The following is a 16,703-nucleotide window of genomic DNA, read 5'->3' as shown; positions in this document are numbered from 1 at the left end:
GTTTGAACGCGCTAATCTCAGGAACTACTGGTCCGATTTGAAAAATTCTTTCAGTGTTAGATAGTCCATTTATCGAGGAAGGTTATAGGCTATATATCATCACGCTACTACCAATAGGAGCAGAGTACGGGTGAAAAATGTTACAAAAACGGGGACAATTTTGACCTATTCTCTCTTATGTGACGCAAGCGAAGTTGCGCGGGTCAGCTTGTGTAATTATCAACGGTTATTTCAATTTTTAAACACACAACTTCCCTTTTCAGCATGTTGGATAAGTCGTCCTTGGCAGCCCTAACAGTTTTTCCATTCACCCCTTTGGTCGTTTCGATTTACCCCTATCGCTGGGTGAATAGAAATTGACCATTTCTTTAAGGAAATATCGTAAAATTATGCATATTTTTCGACAAATATGGTTTTAGCTCTTTCTTCATGGCGCCGGACATGATATAGAATAACCCGACAATAAAAATAACAAGTTATTCGCAACAAATTTTTAGGACAAAGTTGAAAATTGTTTCTATTCACCCCGTTTTACGGTACCTATAGTGGCAATTTTATTCAATGTGACCAAGTTGTAAATAGTAGTGGTTTAGGTAAATTTACGAAAATTCCTAAAATTCACTGATGATTAAATATATTACTACAGTGTTATTTATTAACATCGCCGTTATCGCAGACATTATTCAAAATAAATATTTTATTGAGTTAAGTGGATATTTTATTGTGCACAATGTAGCGTGTAGTAGATTTCAAAATAATAATTTGGTCACACTACTTTTAACTTGATTGATAACTAAATTGGCTGAATGCGGATAGTTTTATTGAAATTTGTTATTTGTTATCAATTGTAAACGGAGGCGACTTATTAAGCTTGTGTTTTATTCCCTCGGAGGATCCTCATGACATCTAAGAACGATGGATAAAATTCCTAGGACACACGAAGGTAATAATGCCACTCAACTTTATGCACGCCAGCCATATTTTGGAAATAGCCTATTTTCGTAATTCGCATTTCCGTACTACATTCATGTTATGTTAACTCTGTCGTCAAAGTGTTATATCATTTCAATACAACGGCAATGATTATGTATCTTAAATTGTATTGATATTAACTTTCTCATCTCTTCTATTGATTACCACGCCTTGTGTATAGGAACATAGAAGCTTATTGTTTTCTTACTATAATTACGTTATTTCGTGATTTTCAGTTGTAGTTAATATCTATGTTACTTACGGGTTAGCTTTACAGTAATATGGGTTTATGCCTTATGGGTTCATGTATCTCACAGCACCAATTCATTTATTGTATTGTTGTTCAGACAGTACTGACAACATGTTCAAATTCTATACTCAAACGCATTTCGCAATTACTATAGGTAGAGGCTTATTCATGAACTTATTCATATATTATAGTATAATAAAGAGATGTAACATTTGTGATTTCAGCTATAGAAGCTCAAATTCGGGAAATCCAATCAAAGAAAAATGAATTACCTGAGAATGGCTCAAATAAAGGGGTAACTCTTAGTGACTACTATGACAGTGATATTTATGATAATTCGGGTCAGGGCGGTAAATCCAGATATGATGGTTATGTCACATCTATTGCTGCTAATGATGAAGTTGAAGATGATGACGTTGAAAATGTCCCAATTACACAAAAGAGGTCATCGGGATACACAGCACCTGCTTCACTTTTAAATGATATTGCTCAGGTATGTATAATTATTTCACTAGCATTTCATAACATGTGTAATGTAAGAGACTGCATATATGCAGCAATATTAAGTGTGACTGTTGTAGATTAGATTTTGTTCATCAAGGAAATATTGGCGTTTGTCTAGAGTTATATAGTCTATTATCTCAATTTAGTACAAATATGTAAAGTAAAATTTTTGTAAATACTTAACTATTTAAATTGTTAACCTTTAGTGACGGGCAAGGTGGAACCACTGTTGAATTAATCCGAATTCACCTTTTTACAAGTAATTTTCCTGATTAACTGTAGTGATAGCCATTTTTGTACTATTAATTCATATAAATCGTTACTTCATTACAGAGTGATAAGGACTATGATCCATTTGCTGATAAAAGGAGACCAACTATTGCTGACAGGGAAGATGAGTACCGTAAAAAACAAAGGAGAAGGATGATCATATCTCCAGAGCGTACAGATCCATTTGCTGAAGGTTGTATAACTTATTTATCTATTAATTATTTTATATAAGAATTGTTAAGGGTTTCTCATTTCCCAAATATTTTAGGTTTCTAGATGAGAATAGAGTAGAGAACTTCTCTAGATCATTTTCGCGGGAATTCCCTGGTCGGAAATTCGATAAAACCTACTCATATAAGATGTTGATTTTTTCCCATTTCGACAAGACCAAATTTCCTGGGAATTCACTGCACAATTACACTCCCTGCTTTGATACTTCTCATCGAGAAGTATCAAAGCAGGGAGTGTTATTTTAAATACAAAATTTTAACTTTTTGTTATGGTTTTAGGGGGTAAAACTCCTGACGTTGGCTCAAGAACGTATACTGAAATCATGAAAGAACAGTACTTGCGGGCTGAAGAAACTGAGGTATGTAATATACTCACATTGCCTATTATCAATAGATTAGAATTTGAAGTATATGTTAAAACTATTGTAATGATTGCTTTATACAAAATATGTAATATTTACCCTGAAACTGATACACAATAGGTATTACGAATATTTTGATATATCTTTTGGCTTTTCATAATCTCCTAAATTTTTCTGTCTGGCTCTTTGGTAATATTTGCCAAACCTTCTTATGACGGTAATTTGCATATTTATTTGTATTTTTTGTTATTACAGTTAAGGAAAAAGTTATTGGAAAGGGCAAGGGAAGGCACATTGAAACCAGTAGCACAATCAAATGGTGAAGCTGCCAAACCACCTGCAAAACGTAAAGGTCGTTGGGATCAGAGCTCAGAGGAAACACCTGTAGCCAAGAAGACTATTTCTGCGACACCCAGTTCACAAGCTACACCATCGTGGGATCAAGAGGTATTGTAAAATTTCATATTTCGGAAATTGTATTTTTTTCGTAAGAAGTTATTTGACACAAAAACATAGTGAAAGTGTGATTAATATTTTATGTTTCAAGCATAATTTAAACATTCTTATTTTAAAGCCAATAATTGTTTATGGTTTAGTTTTTATATATTTTATTTACTGCAGAGAGGTGCATGGGAGGAAACGCCTAGTGCGCCGGGTCGCGGGGGAGAGACCCCAGGCGCTACACCTTCAGCACGCGTATGGGACGCAACTCCGGGCCATATCACCCCTGGACATACCACACCTGGCAGAGACACTCCCGCACAACATGCGTCTAGGCGAAACCGTTGGGATGAAACGCCTAAAACAGACAGAGGTAGTTAACAAAACCATTTTTTATCAAATTAATGTTATTTTACAAAATTATACTAAATTACTTAAACTTAACTTGGGTTTACAAAGAGCTAAACTAAGTCGTTTCAGAATTTCCTAAATTAAAATATTTTTTCAGAAACCCCCGGACACAACAGTGGCTGGGCTGAAACTCCTCGCACGGACCGCGGTGTGGGCGTGGACACGATCCAAGAGACTCCCACGCCGGGCACCAAGCGGCGCTCGCGCTGGGACGAGACGCCGGGCGCCACACCGGCCGCCGCCACGCCCACACCGTCCCACGCCACGCCCTCCCACGCCACGCCGTCCCACGCCACGCCTTCACACGCCACTCCCACGCCGCACACTCCCATGTTCACTCCAGGAGGGGTATGTTTAAATCATACACATTGATAAAATTACCCATCAATATCAATTTCGGAATTTATCTATTAACAATTATTAAATTTCACAGTCGACACCGGTGGGAATAAAAGCTATGGCGATGGCCACGCCGACTCCGGGACACGTTGCCGCCATGACCCCGGAGCAGCTGCAGGCTTACCGCTGGGAGAAAGAAATAGATGAAAGAAACCGTCCGTACACCGATGAAGAGCTAGATGCCATGTTCCCACCTGGGTACAAGGTTTTACCGCCTCCTGCCGGTATGTACGCATTGATGCGGGTCACGTACGTTACATATTTAAGCTTTATCATAAGTAAATACCATAGTTATTAATTGTAACTTTAGTTTCAGGACACATGTATTAAACAAAGCCAACACCATGTGGAATTCTATCATCGTAATATGTATAATGTAAAATACATGTGTTGTTGAGTTAATATTAGAGTTATATAACAACTACATTTAATACTCAATTTTTCTTTCAGATGAATGATGACAATAAGACTTTAACAGTCTCATGCCGTTGGATAAACTGCCAGATTGAGCTTATAATTTAATCAATTGCTGTATCGAGTACTATGTTAACGCATGCTCAACAATGAATAGTATTCACGACGGCATGCGACCGTTACATTTTATAAACTTGATGTATTGTTACCCAGGTTATGTTCCGATTCGGACCCCGGCCCGAAAGCTGACCGCAACTCCTACTCCACTGGGTGGTACCCCTATCGGCTTTTTCATGCAGACGGAGGAACTGGGAGGGTCGGCAGCTGCAGCAGCGCGCCTCCTCGACCCGCAGCCCAAGGGTAGCCAGCAACTGCCCTTCATGAAACCTGAAGACGCTCAGTACTTTGACAAACTCCTCATTGACGTCGACGAGGACACTCTGTCGCCGGAAGAGCTCAAAGAGAGGAAAATTATGAAACTTCTACTTAAAATAAAAGTATGTACAGCTACATTGATCAATTAATATAATTACTTAAACGTTGTTAAGTGTGCAACTATCTAATTTTAACCTTTTTGTTGTTTATAGAACGGCACGCCACCCATGTGCAAGGCAGCACTTCGTCAAATAACAGACAAGGCACGTGAGTTCGGCGCCGGTCCGCTGTTCAACCAGATCCTACCTCTGCTCATGAGCCCCACTCTCGAAGATCAGGAGAGACATTTACTTGTCAAAGTAATTGACAGAATTTTGTACAAATTGGATGATTTGGTCCGTCCCTATGTACATAAGGTATGTATAGCAATTAAATAATATGAATCACTTGAATTAAAAGTCAATTTAGTACTTGTTAACCCAAAAGCTCATTTATTTCTAGATATTGGTCGTCATTGAACCCCTGCTGATTGACGAAGATTATTATGCTCGCGTTGAAGGTCGAGAAATTATTTCTAATTTGGCTAAAGCAGCAGGACTTGCCACTATGATCTCTACAATGAGACCTGATATTGACAATATTGATGAATACGTGCGAAACACTACAGCCAGGGCTTTTGCTGTTGTTGCATCTGCTTTAGGTAAGTAAATACTATTTCAACTATGAATAATTTTCTATTGTGTCTATTTTTCTAATTTTGTTATTCGTTTTTAGGTATTCCATCCCTATTGCCTTTCTTGAAGGCCGTATGCAGATCAAAGAAATCCTGGCAGGCGAGACACACGGGTATCAAGATTGTACAGCAAATAGCTATTCTTATGGGGTGTGCTATTCTTCCTCACTTGAAATCTTTGGTAGAAATTATTGAACATGGTAAGAATATTTTATTTTTATCAAATGATACAAAATATGTTGTTTTAGAGCTAGTAATATGTAATAATAACTTATTAATTTCTTCATAGGTTTGGTGGATGAACAACAGAAAGTACGTACAATCACAGCGTTGGCAAGTGCAGCTCTTGCCGAAGCCGCAACTCCGTACGGTATCGAGTCGTTCGACTCTGTGCTCAAACCTCTGTGGAAGGGTATCAGAACTCATCGAGGCAAGGGTTTGGCTGCCTTCTTGAAAGCCATTGGTTATCTCATTCCGCTCATGGACGCCGAATACGCTAATTATTATACTCGTGAAGTGATGCTCATTCTGATTCGTGAGTTCCAGTCTCCTGATGAGGAAATGAAAAAGATTGTGTTAAAGGTAAAATAAATCGCCTGTTCTTAATAAATACATTTCATATGTATGTGTAACCCAATAGAGTATATTTATTTTGTAAATTTATTATTGTCTTAGGTAGTGAAACAGTGTTGCGGGACGGATGGTGTGGAGCCACAGTACATCATGGATGAGATTCTACCTCATTTCTTCAAACACTTCTGGAACCATCGTATGGCTCTTGACAGACGCAACTATCGGCAGCTAGTAGACACTACGGTTGAGATCGCTAATAAGGTATACTTTTCTACATTCTTGAAAATTTACATTGACTTTAATTTGTTTCTTGATTAATCTAATATGTTTATTTTCAATAGGTTGGTGCCTCAGAAATCATTAATCGGATTGTGGATGACTTGAAAGACGACAATGAACAATACAGAAAGATGGTAATGGAGTCTATAGAAAAGATTCTTGCCAACTTGGGCGCCGCTGATATTGACTCGAAGCTTGAAGAAGCTCTTATTGACGGCATCCTGTATGCATTCCAAGAACAAACGACTGAGGTAAAATACGAGCATTTGGATTATTTCTAAACGAGTATATCAATTCCTTACTGCTATTTCAACCTTGATGTTTCTGTTTTGTAAAATAATACTTATACCATTACTTTTTCAGGATGTCGTAATGTTAAACGGATTCGGTACGATAGTAAATCAGTTGGGTAAACGCGTGAAGCCGTATCTACCACAGATCTGCGGTATCATCTTGTGGCGTATGAACAACAAATCCGCTAAAGTCCGACAACAAGCCGCTGATCTTATTTCACGTATTGCTGTCGTCATGAAGACTTGCCAAGAGGTAAAGCATATAACTATCTTTTTTAAATTAACGTAAATCTGTTTCCCACTGCCGAGCAGAGACCTCTCCTTTGTATTTCCAGCCCCATCAGTCGATTGATTGATAATTATTATTGTCGAATAATTATTAAATCTTGGTTTTACTATGATTATTTTCATTTGCTATTTCAGGAAAAGTTGATGGGTCATCTTGGCGTCGTCCTTTATGAATACTTGGGAGAAGAATATCCAGAAGTATTAGGTTCTATACTTGGTGCTCTCAAAGCCATTGTTAACGTTATTGGTATGACTAAAATGACTCCGCCTATTAAAGATCTACTACCTAGGTTGACGCCCATTCTTAAAAACAGGTTAGTTATTGCTTTTCTCAAAATATCGATATAATTTGTATTATATATAGAACTTATTTTTAATGTGTCATGTATTTCTTCCAGACATGAAAAAGTACAAGAAAACTGCATCGATTTAGTAGGACGTATTGCAGACAGAGGGCCCGAGTTTGTGTCAGCGAGGGAGTGGATGAGAATATGCTTCGAACTTCTTGAGTTGTTGAAAGCACACAAGAAAGCGATTAGAAGAGCGACCGTGAACACGTTCGGTTATATTGCTAAAGCTATCGGTCCTCATGATGTGTTGGCGACTTTGCTCAACAATTTGAAAGTACAGGAGAGACAAAATCGGTAAGTAGTATTATGTACATAGATATAGGTATACATTTTTTGCAATATCAAAATCTGTACAATGGTTGTTACATACTATAGCAGTTCCAACAGTTAGATACTCGTTTTGGATGTTGTAATATTAAAGTTACAATTTCTTATACCATTTATATTATCCTTATTATTTACTTGCCTATATTTATCTTTATTATAAGTTAAAAAACTTTTTCCTTTACAGAGTGTGCACAACGGTCGCCATAGCTATCGTGGCCGAAACCTGCTCTCCGTTCACAGTATTGCCCGCTCTTATGAATGAATACAGAGTACCAGAGTTAAATGTACAGAATGGTGTGCTCAAATCATTGTCGTTCTTGTTCGAGTACATCGGCGAAATGGGAAAGGATTATATTTATGCCGTTTGCCCGCTTTTAGAAGATGCACTCATGGACAGGTATTTATCAATATAAACTCATTAGAAACTATATTACGTCCTATTCCCGTTAAATCCTATGGGGTAATGTACAGACCACGATCACGACTATTTTTTTATTGTTTAGCTAATTATAATTTTTTAAATGAATACTTTGCTTCAATATAATATCAATTATGCATCAGTTGAATTAAAATTTTGCTGTGTTTTCTCAACAGGGACCTGGTACATCGTCAAACAGCATGTGCGGCTATAAAGCATATGGCGTTAGGTGTATACGGATTTGGCTGTGAAGACGCTTTAATACATCTGTTAAATCACGTGTGGCCCAACATCTTTGAGACGTCGCCACATTTGGTACAAGCCTTCATGGACGCCGTCGAAGGCATGCGCGTAGCACTTGGTCCTGTTAAAATTCTTCAGTACGCTCTACAGGTATTTGAAATTTAGTATTGTTTCTCAATTCTCCTGTTCCAACACTTATCGAATAAGTTTTGTTTAGGTTGTCGCATTTATTAGCAGTTGTTTTCATACATTTGATGTCACTATATCTATTTTATAGGTTAACCGACATTTATTCATAAGCCGTGAAACTACCTTTATCTATTTTAAAAATTCATTTACGTTATCATTGCTCGTGTGACTTGAAGAAATGTTAAAGTTCGTTTCTTATTTTCCAGGGACTATTCCACCCTGCAAGAAAGGTTCGCGATGTGTACTGGAAGATCTACAATACTCTATACATCGGGGGACAAGACGCGCTAGTCGCAGGATATCCTAGGATACAAAATGACCCAAATAATCACTATCTCAGATATGAATTAGATTATTTACTTTAAATATTAATGAAACGTGTTTTGGTATAGTTACGTTTAATTTCTGTAGTATCAAAGATGATTCGAAACTTGTTTGACGCGAAGAGTAAAAGCCACTACTATGAAATGATTTCGCTATTATTCACATTTAGTTTGGAGCGTGTAAGTGGTACAGTTCAGTAAAAGTCAATATAAACTTAGATCGTAAGTCGAGAAATTGTTTTATACACAAAGTATGGGCTTTTGCTCCCCAATAACTTATATTTCTCATAAAACAAGGATTGAGTTAATAAAAAGGCATTATAATTACGGAGCTTTTTATTTTATGTACCTCTTCAAGCGCAAGCTTTCCATTTGGTATATTTGCATTATGATACATTACACATATAATATAATACCAATGACTAGAAAATGATAAATAGCTTAATACAACATATATTTTAAATCAAGTTTGTGTAAAATACATCTTGAGCTTAAAACTAATAACTAAATAGGGATAAAAGAAACTTTCAGTCTATACTAAAATCACAAGTACGCATTTAGAATGATAAACACCTATAAAGATCAAATATAGAAGTTTATAATAAATAATGAGATCCTAGAATAAAATGGAATGATTTCATTTCAAACAGTCGCCTCTCGCCGAGACATGTACTAAGTTTCCTGAAAGCACTGGTTGCCAAGCGGTGCCGATAGCATTATCTGCGGTCACGCCCAGACGTCGCTGCAGCACGCCGTCTGACGTCACCGCCCACACTTCATTTTCTATTACCGATACTTGTTTGAATGTTAACTCGCAATCTGAAACAGAAAACAATATAATTCACGTACTATGTGCCACGGCGAGTACGCCATGGTCGAAGTCATAAAAGCCAGTAATAATAATTAGTCTGTTACCTGAAAGATATTTCCATTCTTTGCCATCTTGTCGATTTCTTGAAATATCAGTTCTTACAGCTAAAGCTCCATTCGAAAGTATAACCCATGCCGAATATTTGGTCAAAGACACTGTTTTAGCTCCGGTGCCTGATTTTGGGCTGTAGGGAGAGTTATATTTAGGAGGTTCTATCAACTTCCAATTGCTTCCAGAAAGATTCTCCTTTGAAATGTCTTGCCTGTAATAAAGCTCTCCTTTTCGTCCAACAACCCATACAATCAAATTACATGTGCTAACGGCAATTAAGGATTGTGGATTGTTTACATGTTCCCAATGGACACCCTGAAACAGTCAATGGTGATGTTATATCTTATTACTGGGCCGCGTACGTGGCGTTTTAAAACGATTTATTTTATATATTTTATATATTTATATAAAGATATAATTGCCTATCGATAAACAGTATGTAATCGCTACACATTCTTACCGTAGGTGTTGCAGCAGTGACTCCAGTTCGGTAAATAGCGTCTCCTGCTAATGTTATTGCCCAAACAGACACCTCGTCACCATTAGCCTGTTGCAGAGACAAAAATTTAAAACCGAACAATTTAATACAACACAAATCATTTATAATTAATGTAATGTAGTACATACCCATATAGATATGTCTAATAACGCCGTACTACCGGCACGAATCCATGGTCCTTCTGTAATAATTTGAGCTTTCCTGTACCATCTGCGGCGACGAACACAATCTGTAAATATCTTCTTGCCATGGTAAGGGGCTGGAAAATCAGTTGCATATTGCCAACCGTCACTGTCGACACCACCCGGTGTATTATAGTCGATCATCCATTCTGATATCTGAAACCAACAAAATCATGTTAGACATTTTATCAAGAAATATTTTAAAATTTAATTATCACTTTTTAATTTACCCAATGCCAGTGACGGTTTAGTAGCTTAGTATGTTCTCGAGTTCTCTTGTGTTTTCCTGTAATATCGCTCCACATGTAACGATCTGTTGGCAAGCCAGTAGATGTGTATCCAGAGAGTGGATTCCATCTCTGATTTTCATAAACGCAATAAGTCTGAGTGTCTGACATGGAGTGTATACCTTCTTTGCTGCCAATACCTTCAAAACATACCATAAGATCAGTGCTCAACATCTCAAGTAAAAATATATAAATAAATTAAAACCTTGTTAATTCTTCAAGCAGTTTCAGGCCATAATGAATATAAGCAATTGCTAAGGCGCGTTAACTGAGGATATAATTATATCACGCTACACAGAGATTAACACAAATAGCAATATCTACCTTTTAGTACACCTCCACCCCATCCTCCAGTGTAAACCCAGACTCGGTGATCGTGGGATATACCCCAAACTATACCATTTGCGCAAGACTCAACTCGTCTCAAGTAGCCGCCCATCATACGCCAGTACATTTCATCTGCTCCGATGATAACATTTGTAGTTGAATATTCTAGGGTGAATAGCCTTAAAGGCCCTTGTATAGATACTGATGTAATAGTTTCAGGACTAAGCCTGTGTTCATAAAAACAATAATGCTTATCATTTACTAATACTTTAAATACATTTGTGTCACAGATAATTTGAATAGAGAATTCTTGTCCCGGGGATAACGGAAGTTCATGACGCTCTTCTACTCCCCAGCTGCCAAATATTTTTGTGTTGCACACAACAGTCACCTCATCAAATCTGACATTAAAATGGAAGGGTATTTCAGTGACTTCTGTTTCAATTTTATGCCTTTGTTTTTTAACTTCTGGACCTTGTAAATTTATATGAAATCTTTTCACATTATCATGGAGACAGCCAGTAACTTTCAATATGCTGCCAGAAGGAAAGTTATTATTTAAAGGTAGTGTTAGACCAGGCACAATGTCCTTTCCAAATACTTGAAATTCTTTGGTATATTTTCCATTGTTGGCAGTATTTAGTTTAGTTGGCATGGGGTCCCAATTCAGTACATCACCAGAACTAGATATAGCCCAAATTGAATTAACTGATGGTTTCCCAGTGACTCCATTAATTTGAGAAGTGATATCAACTAAGACATTTTGCCATTCCTCTTGTTCCATTTCTGATATAAATTGAACTTTGATGGAAATCTTATTTTGTCTTGGAACAGATAATGTAATTCTTGGGCAACCTGGCTCAGATGAAGTAATAACACTTGTTACTTCCCCTAAATTTAGAATGAATTTAATGGTGCCATCAGGTTGAAAGACTGATAATGTTCCTATATTCTCTAAATCATGCCAATATAGTGAGAGAATACAATCTTCACTGGAATGATTACCATTGATAAGTCTTGCCTCACAGCTTCGAGTCCATCCTTTTTCTTCTACTGCCACACCATACATGGATAGATCTAAAGTGGAATTATTATTTCTATTTTTAAGGCTATCTAAAATTTGTAGGCGCCATTTAGAAGTAAGATCAGTATTGTGTGCATTATGAGAGTCTGTAAACCAATGCGGAACTTGCATAACATCTACTGAGCAAGCACCAGCTTCAACGAAAGCCCAAGTGGTCTCACAGGTACCCCAGGCAGTTTGACTGACTTCATCATCAAAAAACATTCCAGAGTCTACATCAAATACACTGCTATCACTATCTGGTTGTGCTTCCATCCCCACAACAGAGCCTACACTGCGCACAGGGCTCCATGCACGAGGGTTCTTCAATGTGGTTTCATAACTTTTGCCTGTGAAATCTATATTCTCTGTGTTTTCATTTCTTTTTTTGTGAGCATCTTTTGGCTTGATGGGCAAAGTATGTTCAATTGGTGCTGAATGTGATTCTTCCCAGGAGTTGTGTAAATTGATGTTGGATTTTCTTTCAGTTGTAGCTTCATTCAACATGCTGAGACTGTGATGTTTTGCATTAGATGTTGATGACACTACACTTGCTGAGCTAGAGGTGCGACTCAGTTGCATATTTGCTTGAACTCTTCTCCATCTTTTACCAGTTTGTTCAGCAGGAGTAATACCACTACGCCAATAGATAGACTTATCTGAGTCTCCAATAGCAAACACTTGATCATTTATACCAACTGATATATAGCTCATATTGCCAGTAATTTCGAGCCAACCACTGCCCATAGCAGCAGATTCAGAGGTGCCGGCTCCATTTCCATCTACTCCTTTTCTGAACCAAACTCTAGTATCAGAACTCACAGCCCACACAGCATTGTATCCAACTGACAAGGATGTAAGTTTAGTATCATTAGGAGACTTGACTTCCATCCAAGCCTCACCAGTAGGGCAGTCCTTTGTTATCCCTTTTCTAATTATTGCTCTTCCAGTCCAAAGTAGTGCCCACACTAACCCAGTCGGGCCTACAGAAATTTGTTTTATATCACAGTTAGGTGGAATGCTTAGGTTTATCCATTTTAATCCCTCTGGTGAGGTGGTACTAACACCAGCTCTATACATGACACGTCCATGAGCAGTGATGGCCCATACTGATAAAGTTCCAGGAGAAGCATATGGGATTTGATTTCCACCAATACTGATATCTATGAAAGGTTCTTGAGTGGGGTCTTTGTGTAATGGAGCAATTGCACACCATGAATTCATAGCACTAAACTTTCTATACCTTATCCATTTTCTTCTTCTAACACAAGATTTCCATTGTTTATTGGGGCCAAATTGTGCTGGGAAATCAACAGCATATGTCCATCCATCATGGTCTAAAGGTTGACCATCCAGTGTAAGCTCTAACTGCCAATCACCCTCCCACTGCCAAGCCATTGAAGGTAATCTAATTCTATCAATTGATCTATCCTTTGTGCCATCTTGAGACGAAAAATGATATCTGTCTGTAGGAAGTAGTCTCCCACTGAAACCTTCCAATGGTAACCACCTCTCATTTTCGTACGATTCTTCTTTAACTCTAATAGGTATTTCTAAGCCATGAACATGAAGATAAATTTGTCGGTCTCCTCCAACAGCCCATAAATAATGCGGAACGGCTGATAAGGTTTTGAATTCTAAGCCGAGATACATAAATTCTCTCCAACAAGATCCACTTGTTGATAAAGCGTAAACTTTGCCTTCATTATTAATAGAAAACAACAATGAATTGCTTGACATTATGAATCTATACTTAATTCAAACATATAGGTCTTACATGTAAGCAGGGAAAATCATTGCTTCCTTCGTAATTTACTTTTATAAACGAGAACTCATGTTTGTACTTGTAACTTTCCTGATAACAAAGACTGTGGTTGTTGTTGCACCCGAGACCAGCCTATTTTTTCCTTTATACCCACCCTTACTTTACTAACTGATATCTACAATTTTTAATGCAATGCTTACAAAATAATCTATACTGTTTGACAATGACGTGAGACTTGACTTGACAATTTGACACCAAGTTTGTCATTGTCAACGAATCTGACAGTGAGTAAGGATGTAGAATATGGTAGATCCACCTGAGCTAAGTTTACTATAATTAATTATTTGCAATTATTTATTAGTACGGCTAAGGATGTATTTGGTAACTAGACCAATAGAAAAAAAAATATTCGTGAATGTAAATGGGTGATAGAATAAATAAAAATTTAAAAATTGTTTGCTATTTTTATAACTCATTTTGAACACTCATAGCTAATCATCATAGCAAAAATATATATGGCTTAGCAATACTTTGTTAACAGTCCAGTACGGAGCGAAAATCGAAATAAGTAACAACTCCTGACTCCATAGATGATAGGTACATAAGGCTAAGATTGATAGTACCTACGTGAGAGTTACGACACCAAATATAATTTACTTCAATATCTGCAGCGACATCCTCTCTTGTAATAATAGGTATCCCTGAAATTAATAGAGTATTAAGCCCCTCTATCAATATTCTCACACTTTTAGTGCTGCCTAATAAACTCAGTATCTACCTACTATGAGTAGTATGAGAAGCAGTTTATGTAACCAAAATGAGTCACAATATCACGTATTTACTTGCACTGCTATTGCTATTTTCTTAACTTTGCTTAAGGGCCTACACAGGAGTTCAATACCATTGCCTGTATGATTAGGCTCAGTACCATAACATTAATCTTATTTTTTATTTAGTATCCTCATTCTATGTATTCTTATTAATGTATGTTCATTTGTAGTTTAGGAGTTATCAATTAATAAAATAACAAATATTATAATGTAATATACATAATTTATTTGTAAAAATACACTGTCACAAGTTTGCTAGGTAACACATTTCTTAAACTATATTGGAATCTCAAGATATTTATCTTTTAGATAATTAACATGAAATGTTTTTATCACACAGTTTTTGTCCCTTATATTGTTTCATACTTGAAACATATAAGAGACTATTAATACTTAACATTTAAATACTTTAAAACAAATACAACAATTATTACACTCATATGAATATTGTAAATACTGTTGTGTAAATTGCAATAAATTATAACAATAGCTTGGCTGACACTATTTTATATATCACACATATTTGAGATGGAATCTTGTAAAAATACTATGCTATACTAGATAACAACAAACATCTATGATGCTTTATAATAAATATTAAATTGTGCTATAAAAATTATGCTATATCCCTGAGACTCATAAATTCACTTTCAGTATCTGAATAGGACTCCCTTTTTTTAGAGGCACTTTCTCTTTATCTATATGTTTCATATAAGCAAGGAAACATGTCCATACAAGACTACACATGCTTATAAAAGGAACCCTGTTTCTCGGTGGAATGAGGCAGAAATTGATCATTGCTACAGCTGGCCAGATTGATGCCCCAACCTGCAATGTAATAATAAACCATATAACCACTTTAATTTTAAAATCATTGTTGTGTTATGTGAATGTGTTAATTAAAATGTGAGTTAACATAAAGGCAAAAGCCTTATTTTTTATTAGTTATTCTACATTTAGTTAGTCAATAAAGTATAATTCTCTGGGACTTTCTTATTAGGCATTTGTTATGTGAAAGATACAACAAAATTTTTAAAATAATTACCTTGTAAGTGGGCAAAAATTTAGCTTCAACTTCAGCAACAGCCTCATGGAAAGGCTTTGATTCCAATATACTCATACCAAAATAAAAGCTGCACATTGCAAATGGTGTATAAGTGAGAGTTTCAACAAAAGTCTGCAAAAATTAAAACATGTTTTAATGAACAATTATATAATATACATACAATTACTTATTATTATATTCTAATATAACAGTATGGATGGTGGTTTGCTTCTAAATCATGCCAAAACGACTGATCATATTTTGAGGAATCTTGGCACTGTTGTAGCTTTTGTGCCATAATACTATAAATGCTATAGAAAAACTAGCAAATGGTTTTATGATTCATGATATATCTATAGTTTGCCATGGGTCACAAACAAGATTTATTAAATAGTATCACTATTTTCAATATTACACCACATTTTTTTGTTAGAGTAATTAACACCTATAAAATTTGTCATCAAGTATTGCATCACTTGAAATAGTTGGCTTTCATTTGACAAGCTACAAATAATTAAGGTAACAAAAGCCTAATTACTGTACCTTAATGATACCTGCACGAATTGAATTTCCAGGCCACATGATATTAGCAATTGTTAACCAACTGTATAATGTAGGAGCAACGTAACAAGATCCATACAAGCCATATCGTGCACTTCTCCACCAATCGTAATTATCTGTAAATCATAAAAAGTATTAAGTCGTCACTTACATGAAAGCATGACAAGAAAATTTTAATATTACGAACAATTTTATTTGCACTCACCAAACGTTTTTCCCTCAAAGGTTTGTTGAATTAAACTAGAAGCTGGCCAAATTATACTATAAGACACCATACCCCTTAGAAGAGGATATTTTTTGAAGGCGGTGTAAAGCTTGCTGTAGGCTCCCATTTTTGTGCGAAATACAGACGGAATGGTAATTTGACTTATATAAGTTCATAATTCCATAAGACCTCAGAAGAGGAATAAGGAAACGTCGTGTCGTAGTGAGAAATTTCCTGGTAGAATGCCAAACACCTAAAAATAAATTGAAAGTGAACAATTCTAGTACTCACTAATATCTACAATATTTTACTACAAGGAAGACACTACACAAGGCCATGAATGAGGTTTATTTGAAGCATGAATGACCATGAC

General features: G+C 36.3%; 3 protein-coding genes across 3 annotated transcripts; 1 reads left to right on the top strand and 2 right to left on the bottom strand.

The window, feature by feature from the left end:
• Window positions 1-771: 771 nt before the first annotated feature.
• Sf3b1 (splicing factor 3b subunit 1) lies at window positions 772-8,971 on the top strand. Its single transcript, XM_076113482.1, has 21 exons — window positions 772-943; window positions 1,447-1,715; window positions 2,060-2,189; window positions 2,506-2,585; window positions 2,844-3,035; window positions 3,210-3,402; window positions 3,538-3,788; window positions 3,874-4,063; window positions 4,467-4,750; window positions 4,841-5,044; window positions 5,130-5,328; window positions 5,403-5,561; window positions 5,651-5,943; window positions 6,037-6,195; window positions 6,276-6,464; window positions 6,577-6,759; window positions 6,930-7,108; window positions 7,193-7,438; window positions 7,656-7,868; window positions 8,066-8,282; window positions 8,528-8,971. The coding sequence occupies exons 1-21, from the start codon at window positions 916-918 to the stop codon at window positions 8,684-8,686; spliced, it is 4,017 nt and encodes a 1,338-aa protein (XP_075969597.1). The 5' UTR covers window positions 772-915; the 3' UTR covers window positions 8,687-8,971.
• Window positions 8,969-13,912, bottom strand: Pex23 (tectonin beta-propeller repeat-containing peroxin 23). Its single transcript, XM_076113483.1, has 6 exons — window positions 10,859-13,912; window positions 10,478-10,674; window positions 10,194-10,403; window positions 10,027-10,113; window positions 9,560-9,881; window positions 8,969-9,463 (listed from the first exon to the last, which is right to left on the bottom strand). The coding sequence occupies exons 1-6, from the start codon at window positions 13,662-13,664 to the stop codon at window positions 9,282-9,284; spliced, it is 3,804 nt and encodes a 1,267-aa protein (XP_075969598.1). The 5' UTR covers window positions 13,665-13,912; the 3' UTR covers window positions 8,969-9,281.
• An 816-nt stretch (window positions 13,913-14,728) lies between these two features.
• LOC142972682 (mpv17-like protein) lies at window positions 14,729-16,692 on the bottom strand. The gene is made up of 4 exons (XM_076113973.1): window positions 16,331-16,692; window positions 16,108-16,241; window positions 15,565-15,696; window positions 14,729-15,347 (listed from the first exon to the last, which is right to left on the bottom strand). The coding sequence occupies exons 1-4, from the start codon at window positions 16,455-16,457 to the stop codon at window positions 15,156-15,158; spliced, it is 585 nt and encodes a 194-aa protein (XP_075970088.1). The 5' UTR covers window positions 16,458-16,692; the 3' UTR covers window positions 14,729-15,155.
• Window positions 16,693-16,703: the final 11 nt, after the last annotated feature.

Source organism: Anticarsia gemmatalis, chromosome 4, assembly GCF_050436995.1.
Source record: "Anticarsia gemmatalis isolate Benzon Research Colony breed Stoneville strain chromosome 4, ilAntGemm2 primary, whole genome shotgun sequence".
NCBI classification, from domain to species: domain Eukaryota; kingdom Metazoa; phylum Arthropoda; class Insecta; order Lepidoptera; family Erebidae; genus Anticarsia; species Anticarsia gemmatalis.
This window is presented reverse-complemented; position numbering and strand designations above follow the sequence as displayed.

Bases quoted from the DNA above. Each gene is read 5' to 3' on its own strand.
- LOC142972682 (XM_076113973.1), bottom strand. From the start codon at position 16,457: ATGGGAGCCTACAGCAAGCTTTACACCGCCTTCAAAAAATATCCTCTT. The intron at 16,242-16,330 runs GTGAGTGCAAAT...TATGATTTACAG, and splicing joins CTTTGAGGGAAAAACGTTTG to ATAATTACGATTGGTGGAGA. The intron at 15,348-15,564 runs GTAATTATTTTA...ATTACATTGCAG, and splicing joins AATTTTTGCCCACTTACAAG to GTTGGGGCATCAATCTGGCC.
- Sf3b1 (XM_076113482.1), top strand. From the start codon at position 916: ATGGATAAAATTCCTAGGACACACGAAG. The intron at 5,562-5,650 runs GTAAGAATATTT...ATTTCTTCATAG, and splicing joins GGTAGAAATTATTGAACATG to GTTTGGTGGATGAACAACAG. The intron at 6,465-6,576 runs GTAAAATACGAG...TTACTTTTTCAG, and splicing joins TCCAAGAACAAACGACTGAG to GATGTCGTAATGTTAAACGG.
- Pex23 (XM_076113483.1), bottom strand. From the start codon at position 13,664: ATGTCAAGCAATTCATTGTTGTTTTCTATTAATAATGAAGGCAAAGTT. The intron at 10,114-10,193 runs GTATGTACTACA...TCTCTGCAACAG, and splicing joins TATTAGACATATCTATATGG to GCTAATGGTGACGAGGTGTC. The intron at 9,882-10,026 runs GTAAGAATGTGT...TGACTGTTTCAG, and splicing joins TCACTGCTGCAACACCTACG to GGTGTCCATTGGGAACATGT.